The following is a 16,874-nucleotide window of genomic DNA, read 5'->3' on the forward strand; positions in this document are numbered from 1 at the left end:
AATATCTGCAAAATACACATTCTCAGAAGGTAGCTTGGCCAATTTCTCTGCAGTTTTAACATGAAGATGTAGTGTGTGCAAATGTGCTGCACATGGACTATGTACATGCCTGTGCTTGCACAGGGAACATGCACGTTGTATGCAGGTATTTCCAATCCACATACACACTTAGAATGGGCCAAAACTTGTCTTTATATTTGTGTGTAAAATACCTACCACAATGCTGGTATACTATACACGGAGTGTGTGTATCCCTCCTCGGTGTTTACAATGTCCATAGGCGTATTTTTGTGCAATATAGGTATGCATGCAGGTAAGCAATGCTGCATGTGTGCCTGCAAAGTGTGTTCGTCTGCCCGCTGGATGCACTGTTGGTGTGTATGCCTGCGCCTAGTGTGTGCACTATGGTGGGCGTATGCCACTGCCCGCGGCGTGTGTGGGCCTCTATCGCCTGTGTCCATGTTGAACCTGAGCTGGATTCAGGTGGGGCTTGTCCTACTCAATTCATGTTCATAGGTGTGTGTGCGTGTGAGCACAATGCACGTTGCACGCGGGGCGGGGGGGGGCGCGTGCAAGCCTGCAGAGTGTGCGGCGGCCTGTTGCCTGTGCGGGATGGGCACGTGCCGGTCGCCCGTGCGCGTCTGCGGTAGGTTGCATGGGCCGGGGGTGGCGCGGGTGCGCGGCTGTCGCTGGCGGGTGTTGCCGGCTGCCCGTGCGGTGCCCGACTCTCCGGAGCGTGCCGGCGGCTCCCGGGCGGCCCTGGTTGCTGCGGCAGCCGCCGGTTGCGACGCGAGCCACGGTTACCATGACTCTGTCCCTCTCCGTCAAAGGGACTGGAGCAGGGAGCGTCCTGTGGGCGCAGCCCCAGCCCCGCCGCCTGCGCGCTGGGCGCGGTGCCTCTGCCCTGCTCAGCGCAGCTCAGGCTCCCTCCGGAGCCGCCGCGCTCGCTGCTCCTGCTGCCCGGCGCCTCCACGCCTGCCCGGCTCCTCGGGGGAAGGACCCAGCCGGCCGGAGCCGCCACAGCACAGTAAGCGCGTCCCGTTCCCCTGCCCAGCCCGGCTCCCCTCTCCCGCACAGCTGCGCTCCCCGGCTCCCTGCCCAGCCGCGTCCGGGAACTTCCCGGGCAAGTTTCTAGCGAACTTTCCTCCCCCGCGACGAGCCGCCGGGGCTGGAGCCCTGCCTGGCTGCGGCTCCTTGGAAGAGCGTTGAGCGCGCGTCCCCCCTCCCCGGGTCTCTCCCTTTCAGGCTGTTTATCGGTGGGGACAGAAAGAGACCAGAGGGCAGCCAGCTGCTTTTTACGCTCGCTCCAGTCCCCAGGTCACCAGCACTCATGGGACAAGAGCCACCGCCGCGGCCGGAAAGCCCTGGGAGGCTGCCCCTTGGCCGGAGGCTTTGATGGTTTCCCCGGAACATTGGGATGATGATTTCAGACTCATACACATCTCGTTCAAGCAACAGGTTTTAGCCCTCAGCAGGGATTTAACAGGAGGAATCCTGCTCCTTCACCCGGCCTCCGTTTCCTACTGTTGCACTAAAATAATGGCTCTTTAGCTCATTAAAGTGGCTTATCCGGGTAGTGAAAGTGCCGGGAGCTCCTGAACTTTCCCCTGCTTTCCAGCCTATTTTCTGTTTCCTTCCCTCCTTTCTTTGAGAGCCTCGCCGACAGCTGCCTCGGCTAATCCATCAGCTAGACATGGCTTTTTATTTACATCCGCTTTCATTCCTTGTTTCCTTCTCCGTGTCTTGTTCCCTCTCTCTGAGCTGTCTGTTTGCACAGTGCGATTTCCTGACTTTCAGAGTCGTGTGTCCTTTGCCCGGGCTCTGATTGTCCTTTATCCAGTTCATTTTAATTATTTTAAGTTCTCTGTTTCATCCTGTTAATTTCATGACTTTTTGTTTGTTTTGTGTTTATTGTCTTAAAAGCTGTTTTTAACAAGTAGTGTGCTTCAGTCTTATTTATCCATCAGAAAGGGTTATACTGGGGGGGAAAGCTACTATATGTACTATTAGTACCCAGTGTTCACTTTTCATTTTGATGGCAAAAGGTGAACTAATTGTTTATATATATATATATATAAACACACTACAAATCTCATTTACTTATTAAAACGTGCTTAAAATTTACTATAATATCTCATTTAAAATTGCTTACAATGAAAAAACTATTTGGAAGTAAGAAAGCAAGTTATCAGTTATAATCAATACTGAAGTAATCTCTGAGGAAGATAGGGATTCTTTTTTGGCAAAGTTGCTTCTCTTTTGATTGTTTTTTGACAGAAGCATTAGTTTCAGTAACATGCTCAAATAAAAGGAAAGTCAGCATTTAGTTTGTGGGTTAGCACAACATAACATGCCCTGGCCTTAAGTATAACTGCTTGCACCAGATCAAACAGAGCAGCAGATATGTGCTTATTTATTTTCATAGGATATATTTATTAATATGATTTTAATGTCAGAAACTAACTTTTCCAAGTCTTGTTTTGATGAGAAGTAATAACAATTAATCTAGTGGGGGAAACATATCCCTGGGGAACTTCCTTAGGTTGCAATGTTTAGGGTGTGTTTGTAAGTAGAGTAGAAGTTTGAGTACCCTGTCACTACATAAGTTGTTGTGTCCGTGCAGTCTGGAGTATTTCAGAATGGTAGCCTCAGACAGGTGTTATAGTGTGAGCACCATATGGTGGATCGATGAGCTTCAGGTCCTGGAGAATAACAAGCTGGATTTCCAATACAGCCTGAGAAGCATGTGGAACTTTTTTTTTTTTTTTCATTTGGAGAAGTATAACACAGGAATAATTTTTAAATGGCAGGAAAGCTTCTTATGGCAGAGCCTTTTTTGGAGAGGTAATTATATAAGTAGTCGTACTGCATTGGAACATGTTTTACAAGAGGAAATGGTAAACAGCAGCAAATGTAAGAAGTACTAGGAACCAGACTTGGGACAGAAGTCTGGGGAACTATTCAGATACTTTATAGGCTTTAAAGGACCCATGTCCCCCTAGCACTGTTGTTATTTATCCAGGCACAACTTTGACTTGTCTCTGCAACAGAACAGTAACAAGGCTTCTTGCAGGATTTCTGATTACATCAGAGATGCACTGCAGAAATCAAAATGCTGCAGAGGACATTGAGAAAAATTTGGAACTGGAGTTTTAACAAGTAACTAGTTGTTTCTGTTTGCTTTAGAAGGGCATCCTTAATAATCCCTTCCCCCTAACTTAATTAGTCTGATAGTCTCCCTCAATTGTGGGGATAATCAGAGCAATCAAATGGATTTCTAACTTGGTTTACTTACTGAACATAATAAGAACACACAAACTGAGCATGAGATATTTCTGAAGAGGTTGTGTCTGTTTCTCTCACATACACACAGACTTCCTCTCTCTCTCTCACACACACACACACAACTGCAACCTAACAAAGTTAACCAAGGATATTTCCCACACACACACACTAGAATATTTGTTATTATGTATTACTTGTATAACAGTAGCACGTAGAGGTCACAAACAAGATCACAGCTTTCATTGTGCTAAGCACTGTACAAACACAGTGAGAGACAGCCCCTGCCCCAGTGAGCTTGCAAGCTAAATAGACATGACAGAAAAGGGTGAGAGGGAAGAGAGCCACAGAGACAAGTGACTTGCCCAGGGTAACACAAAAGGCCAGCAGCACAGCCAGGAACAGGACCCACATTTCCCAAGTCCCAGTCCACTCAGAACAGAGAGAGTGTTGTCTCAAAGGCAATGAAAGGAGCCAGTGGATTTTTATCACTGGGCATTACCCAGAGCTGTTTCTGTAGAGCAGGCTAATACAAGAGGACCTGTTTAGAGCTTGACCTGTCTCATCACGCAGAATAATTACTGATCTGGGCTGACTAGTTTGTCTAATGCGTTAATGTTCAGATGCAGTGTCTGACTTAAAACATCTCTTAATTGAAATTGATGTTTTACGGTGCTTTTGTGGAACTGGTACAAGGCTGATTTGCTATCATGGTAGTGTTGCTTGGTTCTTGGTCTGTTGTGTGTCATGAAAATATGGTTGTAGCTTATTGCTTTTATACACTATTTGGGTTGGGCTGAAATGGGATAAGTTCATTCCTGGTATAAATCCACTGCAGCCAGTAGAGTTACCCCAAGGATGGACTTGGTTGTTATCGAGCTTTGTTGTAGCTTCCTTGTAACCACAGAACATTTTTAATTTTCAAACTGACATTTTCTTTGAAAAGGGCATAGAAGTCAAATTGCTGAATGGAAACTTTACACAAATACAAGGGCTGAATTTACCTATCTTTTAAAGAAAAAGCACACTCGTAATATTTGCTTATAGTATAGTGTTCCTTGAGAGGTGAATAGAATTTGCTCATTGCTGATGAGCTTTTCAGCAACAGAAATCTGCAGTTGGTCATCTTTCTCCTGACCATCTTGGTCTTCTGGCAACACCTATCACCATAGCATAGGCGTGCCTCCCAAGGAATAATACAAACAGCACAGACTAACACTGTACTGTTTCATTTTCCTTCCTGCTTCACACAGTCAGGGACTGTGGGCTTGTTTTTTATTATCTTTGATTTTCTTCTACTCTCTTGCCTCCTTCTCCTCCCTTTTTTTCCCCCTTCTTTGTCATATTCTGCCACATTTCCAGGAATGCCAAGTTGAAGGAGTGAGTTTTAAACCTCATTTTGAAGATTATGGAATATGTGGCCATTCTGGTCTTCCCCAGTAAGGAGTGCCAGAGACTTGGCCCTGTTGCCAAGAATGTCCTGTCTTCTGCTTTCACAAGATCCATCCTGGACGTTGACAGTTCCACATTTCCTGAGAAAAGCAGCTGTGGAGGGTGGTGTTGTCACAGCGCTCTCTGAGGTACCTTGGGACAATCCCCTGTAAGGCCATAAAGCTTAGCTCTGAGTTTTGGCCCAGTATTCCACAGGAAACCAGGGTAGTGAGTGGAACGGGGATGGATGGACGCAACAAAGTGCTCCTGGCGAATTTGGTGTTGCTGAAGAGAAAGCGGCTGTGTTCTGGAGTTATTGAAGCATTGCTGATGATGGAGTGTTCATACCTAGATCCAGTGGTAATAGCCTAGTTTGGAGGGTAGGGTTCAGTTTTCTGGCTAGTCCTAAATAAAATCATTTTTGTGGCTCATCACTCTCCATGAGTCCAGCAGCATTGAGAAGACCTTATGTTGTGGACCAGTTTGGCCATTTTGAGGTAGACTTCTTCCATGGAGGGTAAACAAAAAGTGATAGCTAGCTGTTCAAAGTGTTTCCCACCTTCCAAATGTTACCACCTGTGGCTTGCCTGTGTTCAGCTTCAGCCAGACATAGGGGTGGTTGGGAGGTTGTGCTTTTTGCATGTGAGGTAAATGAGATGTAGAGATGGATATCTACTAGGCATCCACCATTGTAGCATCTAGTTGTACTATCTAGGCTTCTCAACCTCTCGTTACAGGAAAAGGGTAGCCAATGGCCACGTTTTATAGTCCCAGCCATTCAGTGGGTTACACCACGGATTAATTTGGCCTGTCGTCTTGCACACATACAGAGACAGAGGTGGGAAGGCAATGAAAACGCATTTTTATGGCTTAATGATTTCACAGTTGGTGCCTGTGGGTTACAGTGCAAGCCTGATACACGCATAACATTTACATTTTTTCTCCCATTTCCTCACGTTGTATCAGTGGATGTACTGGGAGAGCAAACCAATCACAGAGATTAGCTGCCTCCTCATTTTTTTTCTGGCTGCAATTAAGGGCATAAGCTGTTATTAACCCACATCATCTGATATAGCAGAAGCCCTCTTTGCTTACCTCAGAAGGGAAAACGGTTAATATAACTCCTCTCCTGGTTATTCACAATTTCCAGGAACTGTAAACGTATCAGCGTTCCCTTTGGCCCAACCCCACAATAGACACAGTCAAGTTGGTAAGAATAAAACATTTTTTTGAAACAGAACACTGGGGAACACTGAAGGAGGGGGTGTGGGTGTCAGTTCAGCATCTCACAGGGTCTCCCACATCTCAGCAGGAGTTATAGCCTGAATTCCCCAGGGCATCATTCTCACAGAGAACATCATCTCAGGAGTACTTTACTAGTAGACTAGCTGTAAAGTCAATAGGAATGCTTTATATGGTAGGACTATATCTCAGGGTAACTGCAAGTTTGGTTGTTAGTAAAAGCATTCTCTGAGAAGTAGAAGCTAACACCAACCTACCCTTGGAGCCAATCTTTGAAAAATGACCTCTAAATTTGCACCCCTTGACCTCTGTTCTTTGCAGGTGCAAACTTTTGCAGTGCAGCTGTCATTCTATACAGGATTTATTAGCTTATCTGAACTCTGCAGCTTTACCAGTAGGTAATGGCAGAGAACCGTCACTTGTCATGAAGCTTCACTAATAATCTCACTATTGGCTGGAATTTCCCAGAGCGTGTCTGTCATAAATATAAAGGGAAGGGTAAACCCCTTTAAAATCCCTCCTGGCCAGAGGAAAAATCCTCTTATCTGTAAAGGGTTAAGAAGCTAAAGGTAACCTCGCTGGCACCTGACCAAAATGACCAATGAGGAGACGATACTTTCAAAAGCTGGGAGGAGGGAGAAAAACAGAGGGTCTGTGTCTGTCTGTATGCTGCTTTTGCCAGGGACAGAACAGGAATGGAGTCTTAGAACTTTTAGTAAGTAATCTAGCTAGGTATGTGTTAGATTATGATTTCTTTAAATGGCTGAGAAAAGAACTGTGCTGAATAGAATGACTATTCCTGTCTGTGTGTCTTTTTTGTAACTTAAGGTTTTGCCTAGAGGGATTCTCTATGTTTTGAATCTAATTACCCTGTAAGGTATCTACCATCCTGATTTTACAGAGGTAATTCCTTTACTTCTATTAAAAGTCTTCTTGTAAGAAAACTGAATGCTTTTTCATTGTCCTAAGATCCAAGGGTTTGGGTCTGTGGTCACCTATACAAATTGGTGAGGATTTTTACCAAACCTTCCCCAGGAAGTGGGGTGCAAGGGTTGGGAGGATTTTGGGGGGGAAATATGTGTCCAAACTACGTTTCCCAGTAAACCCAGATAAAGTTTGGTGGTGGCAGTGGAAATCCAAGGGCAAAGGGTAAAATTAATTTGTACCTTGGGGAAGTTTTAACCTAAGCTGGTAAAAGTAAGCTTAGGAGGTTTTCATGCAGGTCCACACATCTGTACCCTAGAGTTCAGAGTGGGGAAGGAACCTTGACAGTGTCTTTTTACATAGGATTACATTTTGTGTTAATGTTTCTGCAGAAAATATGACATGTCAATCAATAGCCCATTACTCAGTCTTTATTCAGGCAAGACACTTACTGAAATCCATTAGAACCTTGCCTAAGAACCAGTGGATTTGCCCCTTTGTTTGCTCTCCACGTTTCAGTTCCAAAGATTTTTTAGAATTGTATTTCTCTTGCCTTGGGCATTGCCATACGTGTATGTTCCTGGCCAAGACAGAACAACTTAGAGCTCAGTTTTGTGAATGAGAGTTTGTGTAATAAGGCAGGGAAAGCTGAACGTATAGGAGTTTTTGGCACCTTTCCTGTGTGTTGTGTTCATGGAGCACGGGGGAGCAGCAGTGGAGATCCTACTCCATGATACAAACAAGACGACAAAGCCCTCTTTGCTTACCTCAGGCCAGGAAAGAGTGCTGTGGCTCTAGCAGGATCTGAATGAAGCTTTGGCTATACTTGTGTATTCTACATAGGTTTTCCTTACCCAGGATCCTCCATCTTCTCTTTAAGGGCAGGTGATTATTGAATTCCTTTTATACTGAGAGGTGTCAGAGGCATGAAGGTATCACTCCACCAAGAACACGAGTCCATCTGCCATGAGGAAACAGGAAAAGGTTAGCTCCGGAAGGGGGATTAAACTTCAGCGTAGAGAATAGCTGAGATAATGGTAACATTAAAGTCTGCCATGTACAGAGAATTTTGACATGCATGAGCAGCCCATCATGCTGAGATTGAAATGCAGCTGTTCTGCAGCGTGATACTTGTGGTGCTTCTGGCTATAAGTATGCAAGCTTTTAAAATAAATGGCTTCATTCATAATCTTTAACACCAGAGAAGAGTAGTTCTGTGTCTAATGGAGCCTACTGTCGCTGCTGTCTCCCTCCCCACCCATTAAAGGAGACAGAGTAAGTGTCCCAAGCACATGCAGCAAAAATATATTGTTGTGGAAGGCTGGAGCATGGAATATTTGCTGCCCCTCTGTGAGCCTGTGACTAGCAAGTGTGATTACTATTTATTTATTGCACTCAATTGTTTTTCAGTGAAAACACTTCCCCCCCCACCCAATAAAATTAAATAGCTACTCATGTTAAATGTGGCTGAATATACAGATGAGAAATCTAGAGCCAGCGTGGCATATTCCTTTCTTATGTGACAGCCACCTTCCAAAGTAATTCAAGTGAATGTTGCAGTGCAGCAAGTTAGGCAGAGAGAGTTTAGCAGTTTCAGGGCCAAATTTTTATATGGGCATGAACCCAAGATCACTCCATTCCTTGTGTGAAGTCACTCCAAATTTACACTAGTGTAACTGAGAGCAGAATTTGCTCCTTCATATTTTCAGAACCATATCATAAGAACCTTTTGAAGACTCTTAGAATGACAGAGAAAGGTACCTTTGCTCCAACTATATTAAATATATTAGCAGTACAGTGAGAACAATGTCTATTAAACAAAATTATTGAATCCAAAGAATAGTGTATGATTTGTATGAAATTCATATAAAGTTATTAAACTATCTTCTCTGAATAAGGTTTGAGGCTCCAGAGAGCAAGCTGTCATGCTATTTATATGTCCAGTTACACACAACTGGCAAGCATTATATATGAATAGCAGTGCAAATGTTTTGTCAACATTGTTTCCATTTGACTTCCTTGAAAGCAGTTTAAGACTGCTTGAACAGACAAGGATACTTAGTGAAGTTCATCATAATCAACTTCGGATTCTTTTGTATGTACGTAATTGTTACTAAAATATTTAAGAAGATTTTTACATATAGTAAACAAACAGGAATGCTTTTTTCCAATTCCTTTTCTGCACCACACACTTGAACTCTACATGTCTGTGCGATAACTTCTTTTTTACATTCGCATTCTGCTAAATATACAGAGCCACTTGCAGGCATACATTTTCTCTGTGATTTCTTTAGCAGCCCTATAGATAGTCAAGTTTCAATCACCATCTTTGTTTCAGATCCAGAGGGCAAACATATACATTAACACCAAACATCTGTATTTTCTTTGTTGCAGAATACTCTTGCTGGAGTGTCTAAGGGATGTGAAGTTAGCTTCCAAAATGACTCTTTTAACAGGAGAAAATTCTGATTATGACTATAGCGCCCTGAGCTGTGCTTCAGATACCTCCTTCAACCACACGTTCTTTCCAGAAACAGAAACCCTCAAGGGAGTTTTTTACCAAAGAGCCAAGCTAATTCACCCTGAAGAGGATCTCTTTAAAAGCATTCAACCTGAGGACCGGAAGCATCATATCATCATAAATGTAGGGGGCATTAAATACTTGCTGCCCTGGACCACACTTGATGAGTTTCCCCTGACACGCTTGGGCCAACTGAAATTTTGTAATAATTTTGATGACATTTTAAACATTTGCGATGATTACGATGTGACGTGCAATGAATTCTTTTTCGACCGCAACCCGGGGGCATTTAGGACAATCCTGACATTTTTGCGGGTTGGGAAGCTTCGGCTCATGCGAGAGATGTGCGCTCTTTCTTTCCAAGAGGAGCTGCTCTACTGGGGCATTGAGGAGGACAGTCTGGAATGGTGCTGCAAGAGGAGGTATCTGCAAAAAATGGAGGAGTTTACAGAAATGAACGAAAGGGAGGACGACCTCATAGAGAATGAAAACCCAGGTGAACCAGTGGAAGAGACAAGAGCCAGCCTGTGCATGAAAAAGTTACAAGACATGGTGGAGAGGCCGCAGTCGGGGCTTCCTGGGAAAGTATTTGCATGTTTGTCTGTATTGTTTGTGACCATTACTGCAGTGAACCTATCCATCAGCACCATGCCCGACTTAAGAGAGGAGGAGGAGAGAGTAAGTTGACTTTCAGGATGGTAAAACATCACTCTTTGGAAAAAGTAAAGCAAATACAGGGCCTAATTCTGCTCCCATTGAAGCAAGTGGGAGTTTTGTAATTGTCTTCAGGGCAAGCAGGATAAGGCCTGTAGATAAAGATACTGAAAGTTGTAAATGACACTTTTCTCTGACAAAAACATTTTGTAAATATGCATTCTTCTGGACAGCCATATCATGAATTTTTGAAGCTTTGTTTGTGCTGCTTAAGAACACCATAATTACTGATAGAAACTAGGGAAGTTGGAGCCAGACCTCACTGCCTCTGAAGTCAAGGGGAGTTTTGCCATTGACTTCAGTGGAAGAAGTATTGGGGGTGTGGTAAGTTTTGTATTTAGCTTGTAATTCAGCAGATTTGCCAAACTGGTTACCCCTTAATACAGCTTCAATTCATTTAATATTATGGCTTTAAAGACCAAAAAAATATCATTCCTGTCACTTTACCAACTAAAATAGTGACTGTTCATTTACTTAGTATAAACTCCTTCTCTTTCTTCTAGGGTGAATGCTCCCAGATGTGCTACAATATTTTCATCGTGGAATCTGTCTGTGTGGCATGGTTTTCCTTGGAATTCCTGTTGAGATTCATTCAGGCAAAGCGCAAGTTTGTATTTCTGAGGAGACCATTAACCCTGATTGACATTATTGCCATTCTGCCCTATTATATCACTTTACTAGTAGATACCACTTCGGTGGGCTTTAAAAAGCCAACCTCTGGCAACATCTATCTGGACAAAGTAGGTCTGGTGCTCCGCATACTCCGTGCCTTGAGGATTCTATATGTCATGCGGCTGGCCAGGCACTCTCTCGGCCTGCAGACTTTAGGACTCACCGCTCGCAGGTGTACCCGGGAGTTTGGACTCTTGCTGCTCTTCCTCTGCGTGGCCATTGCACTTTTTGCGCCGCTCTTGTATGTCATTGAGAATGAGATGGCGGACTCACAGGAGTTTACCAGCATCCCTGCGTGCTACTGGTGGGCAGTAATCACCATGACAACAGTAGGCTATGGCGACATGGTTCCCAGAAGCATTCCAGGCCAGGTGGTGGCTTTAAGCAGCATTCTGAGTGGCATTCTCCTCATGGCATTTCCAGTCACCTCCATCTTCCACACGTTTTCACGCTCCTACATTGAGCTGAAGCAAGAGCAGGAAAGACTCATGTTCAGGAAAGCACAATTCTTATTAAAAACTAAGTCTCAGCTAAGTAATGAATCACAAAGGAGTGACATTTTATTTCCCAGTATCTCTTCTGAGACTAGGGACAACAACTGAAATTTAAGTTGCCATAATTGTCTGATATTGGGCAAAGTTATGCAGTCAGAGATCCCATCTTACCATTTGCTTTGGAAGCATTTAAAGAAATCTTTATACAAATAGCAAGAAAGGGGGTTTTAGCCATCAAGCTGATGTGGTTTTAAAAGCCTATTATTAAAGGCTTTTTCTTTTCTTTTCTTTTCAACAAAATGTACAGTTAAGACAGTTTTTCCCCATGAGATCATGCAGTGGGATATTAGGAATTTGAGTTCTCTGACTGAAACGAGAACAATGTAAAATACATACTTGACACAGGCTGTGTTGTATTTGTAATATAAAGTGATGTACCATTTTCCAACCAAGACATTGTGTAGGTATTAATTTTGATAATTAAATAAGTTCTTCTTTAGTTTCTTCATGTATATAAATACTATAAAGATAACAAGTTCAAGTCTAAATTCATCCCCAGTGTACCTCCATTGACTGTAGTAGAATTAACCAAGTATGTAAATTACCCATTGTGCCCTTGGAGAGGATTAAACCAGGTGTGTGTCATTTAGGGCAGGCAAACATAGTATTTTCCTTGTGAGCCTTTCCTGAAAATAACAATAACAATGAAGAGGAGCTATTGGTTTCTGCGTGCTTTGGGACAGGCATGTGCTGAAGATGTAATTACTTATAGCTCAGCAGCTTCAAAACTTAAATGGGCTTATACTGTAGCTCTGATATAGTTCAACAAAATATTCCCAGTGATGGGTGAGAGGGTCTTGCGTTTTGTGACATCCAGTACAGATGACAAGGAGGCAGCTAGCTGCAAATTAAACCAAATGTGCATGATAACATCATAGTAATGATGTCTGTTTCAATGTTATCCCTTTAAACCAGATAGAAAACAGAAATTAAAAAGACTCTGTTTCTAGATGAAGCTGCAGCATTACTAATCAGGTTGATTCTGATGCTGTGCATTGACTGTATGGCATCTGGCTTCTTTTAAAAAAAATCAAGGAGTATTACAACAAGTTGCCAGTGATGTAAAAAGGAAATAATACCAATTGAGTCATGGGAGACTAAGTCAGTCTCCAGTGACTCAAGACTATAAGGTGGAAAGCCTTCAGCTAATTAGCTCTTCCTTCACTGTTACTGTTAGCAGGCATCATAGCACTGAAGAAAAATTATTTTGGGAAACTTAAAGACAACTAAAGAAGCGTGATCCTGCATCTTTTACTTTACTAGTCCAAAAACAAGTTGTTCTCTTGAAGTCAATGGGACCATGTGGGTGAATAAGGCTTTCAGGATTGGGTCCTGATCTGGCTCCCCCAGAAGTCAATGACAAACCTCCCATTCATTTCAATCAGAGCAGGTTTGGGCTATATGGCAGCTCAAGAGACAAAGTCCAGAACTTTAACAAAGAAATCAAATTGGTTGATTTGTCTCTTAGAGAGTGTGTATTGTGTTGAAAATCTTAACTTTAGGTGAAGTTTCCCAGTTTAAAAGAACAATGTCAATTTCCTGTTCATTAACTGTCATGAGCCAAGAAATATGAAAGTTCCCAGCATCTCTGCCATCTCACCTTAAACCTATTTTTCGGAATCCCTGTTCTGGTCTCTGATCTCTCTCAAACAGGGACTTTCAATTGTGTTAAACTGTATGATGGTTTTGTCATTTATATCAAAGAGGTTGGGGATGAAATGCAAAACTCATCTTCACTTGAATTTTTGTCTGTGAAAGGTGAAACCTAGTGTATTGGCCTACACTGAATGGCCAAGTCTCCATGTTACAGTGACTTGGCTTAAGTTATAAATAATAATAAAATAATATTAGATGTATACAATTATCATAATAGACATCTTATGTTTTCCTACTAAGAAATAATAGTTCAAACCTCCTTACCACTTTTTAACCAGAGTTCTCAGAGCACTTTACAAACATTAATGAATGAAGCTTCACAAAATTGCTGTGATACAGGTAAATATTCCAATGAAACTGAGACATGATGAGTCAAATGAGTAGCCCAAGGTCACAGCAATTGTGTGACCTAGAAGAAGTGGGTTATAGTCCTAGCTGACCCCCATTCTTGTGCTTTAATTAGAGTTGAAAAAACCAGGGACTATTTTTTCATGAAAAAATAGTCCCTTCTCCATCAAAAAAATTCCAAATGTTTTGACCAGCTGTAACTTTAACCACAACACAAGCACTCGAGGTCTTTATTCCTTTGTATTAGCATCCATTATAAAAGGATTTGTTAATGGGACTATTTGAAAGAGTAAAATTACTTGTATGTGTTTGCAGGACTGGGCCCTAAAGGAGAAGCTGTATGTCAAAATAAACATGAATCAAGAGATTATGGGCCACATCCTCTGCTGAGCTCCATGCTATGCCAGTTTACACCAGCTGAGGATTTGGCCTAATTTCATCAATTTATGTTTAAATCAGCGTTAAGTAAGTGTATTTCAGATATTGTTTTTTCTGTTGTAAAATTATGGCCAGATCCTGAAGTCATGACTTGAGTCAAATCCTTAAGGGTGGGTACTAAGCACCAAGCCGGAGGGGGATTTGCCTGAGTAGGAAACAAGTAAGGATTTCAGGATGTAGCCCATTGTAATGTTGCACTTGGCAGCAAATAACTTGTACGAGAATCAACATGTTGTACTATGAATCATTGTAACAAATTGCTTATGTTTTACAGCAAAGTGATACATACTGTAGTTCTTATGCTAAATTAATACAGCTATATGTCTTAGGAATACAACATTAGCATGAATCCCACATGCTGAATTCCAGTTTCTACTGTGAAGCCTGAAGACTTTAAATTATTATAACTCTTTACAGTGTATTATCTCAATTTGTAGACAAATTTATGAAATTGTAGATTGATTCAAAAGCTGACTCTGAAATGTTTCCAGCCACACAGCTGACAGCGACTGAGTCTGATAGCTTTCCTTTCTTGCTTTTCAACAGCATGTGAAGTTAACAAAAAGTTCCTTTAAAAACACTCTGTGCTTTCATGAAGTACAAAGGAATTGTTTAAATTGCCACTGATAAAAAGTGGTACTTGTCAAATATCCTACTAGAGCTGGATTCGCTTTGCTATTTGTATTATCCTGTATATACAGCAATAGTATGTATATTTTCAAATTGAATGGTAGTAGCTATATTAATTTTGATGAATAAAGAGTTGGGCTTTCTTTATATTTTCATGTGCTTGCTTATAATGCAGGCTGGCTACTACAAGCAGCTGAAGTGTCATCAGTGGAGCAAGATGATGATGCAATAGTGGAGTAAATCTCAGAGCGGACGAAGACTTTCATTCACCTTTATCCTCTATTGGTGACACATTTCTCATGCCTGGCTGCAAGAAGGGGGGGATGGAAGAGGGTGCAAAGAAAGCAAAAGTGGGAGAACTTACATGGGTGATTGACATTCTGAGGTCCCACGTAGGAAGTGACTACCAGTTGGAGAGAGGATTTGGGCAATGAACATCACTAGCTGAAGCAGGTTGGCTACAGAAGAGAGCATTAGTCAGGAGTCAAAATCTCTCTATCTGCCTGTGTACTTCTAGTGCACCCTTAGGCTCTAAGTGCCAATTCAACAGCTTGAGTACAGGAACCCTCTCTCTCATGTGTTTCTGAGAGCCAGAAACTTACGCATTCCCCCTGCCAGTCAGAACATAACTTTAAAATTGTTTGTAAAACTAAGTAAGAATGACAAGAGAAGAAATCAGGGACAGAAATTGAAGGAATGAATAGGAAACAGATGGGGAGTTCAAATGAAGAGAAGAATCCCCGCAGAGACCTGCATTTCCAATTAGGATGACAACTCATTAAATTACACTCCTGAAAATCTCTTCTTTTTTCCCACTTTTCTCAAAAGTGGCAAAAAATAAAATTCAGCAGATCAGTGTAATATATATTTAAAATCATTTAAACACATTTCTATAGCAAAAAAATAGAGATACAGTGAGGTTCTCTTTGATTTTCCCTCACTGAACATCATTTGATGTGGATCGTTGACTGCAGTGGCAGTCTGCACACTGCCATGCATTTGGAAGAATGGGAGACTTGCATTATACTTCCCTTACTAGAGGTTTACTCAATGCCACTTCACCATGAACCGTGTCCTGCAATTCTTACTCAGGGAAATCTCACTTTGTGGCAGATGTAGGAATTGGGTCCCACTGTAACGTCATTCCATTGTACTCTCAGTCTTTCCTATATGAATATTCAATGCCTTTGGCTATGTCCTATTAAACAAAAACCTTTTGTGCAGGGCTGAGTCATGGATTCATGCATCATCTAGTACACGTGTCTGAGAAGGAAAACTGGCACATCCTGCACATTCATGACGTGTGGGCAGAGTTTAGCTGAGTGTTCAGATTGATGTAAAACTAAAAATTGCTGTGGTGGGACAGTACCTCTTTTCCACTGCTCTTCTTGTCTCTTGATAAGAGTTAGTCTTTACAGGATACTTCAATAAAAATACCCTATCATAGGTGAGGAGGTACTAACCCTTGGACAACAGTTTAAGTCTTCAGTTGTACAGTACCACCAGTTCCATCCCTCATCCCCCATTCAATTGCTTACTGAACATCCTATTCATTACATAGTGCCCATTAAATCCAGATGTAGTGCCCAGAAAGGAGCTGGCCTCTATCAACTCAGAGCAGCTAAATAACACAGTAGCAGATAACAGATACTAAGAGATTCAGGACTGACCACTGATTAACTATACCCTATATTATAGGAGAGAATTTAAAAAAAAAAAGTTAATGAGTTAAAAAACAAAGAAACTGATAAATATTTCTGATAAAGCTAAGAAACACCAAATCCCACTCACAGATTTGCCAGTAGAAGTTAGCACAGCAGAACAGACTGAAAACTGGACAGCATACTCCCAAATCTGTGCAGATTGAAATGAACATATTCAATCAAAAATGAAATTTAAAGAGTGTCAAATACAAATTAGAAGATGGGAGGAGGAATCTCTGAGAACAGATCAGCCAATGGTATTAACTAGAACCTGAACTGTTTACTCTAGGGTCGTGGAAGGGACTGTCCACATGGCCATTTTAATTTACACCTTGTTAGCGAACACATATATGTTAGGCGTAGAGCATACCAGATTAATACAGACTAACACGGCTGTTACTCTGAAACCAGATTAATACTGTATTATACCCAGCATGTGGGCAGTTATGTTAACCAATTTATATTACATCTTTCCCACAATGTTTTCCACTGCTCACTTATGTCAAGATATATATCCCACCATACTCTGCAAAGCTAAATGTAGCTTTTGCCATTAGCAAATATAAAGGCTGTCAAAGGCAAGATACATTCATTCTATGTCCTTGTCCTGGTAACTTCATGGGCAACTGGTTTAAAATGTAGTATCCAAAAGAGAGATAAGGGAAGGTACAGAACCACAAGGAACTCGGCAAACTGGTGGGTTGGATCTCAGGTGACACAAAGTGCATTCTAACTTGCAAGCAACAGTAGTATAAATAT

General features: G+C 42.0%; 1 protein-coding gene across 1 annotated transcript; it reads left to right on the forward strand.

Moving 5' to 3' along the window:
* Window positions 1–888: 888 nt before the first annotated feature.
* KCNG1 (potassium voltage-gated channel modifier subfamily G member 1) lies at window positions 889–11,497 on the forward strand. Its single transcript, XM_077832420.1, has 3 exons — window positions 889–1,027; window positions 9,274–10,078; window positions 10,618–11,497. The coding sequence occupies exons 2-3, from the start codon at window positions 9,320–9,322 to the stop codon at window positions 11,386–11,388; spliced, it is 1,530 nt and encodes a 509-aa protein (XP_077688546.1). The 5' UTR covers window positions 889–1,027; window positions 9,274–9,319; the 3' UTR covers window positions 11,389–11,497.
* Window positions 11,498–16,874: the final 5,377 nt, after the last annotated feature.

This window comes from Eretmochelys imbricata, chromosome 13 (assembly GCF_965152235.1).
Source record: "Eretmochelys imbricata isolate rEreImb1 chromosome 13, rEreImb1.hap1, whole genome shotgun sequence".
Taxonomy (NCBI): Eukaryota; Metazoa; Chordata; order Testudines; family Cheloniidae; genus Eretmochelys; species Eretmochelys imbricata.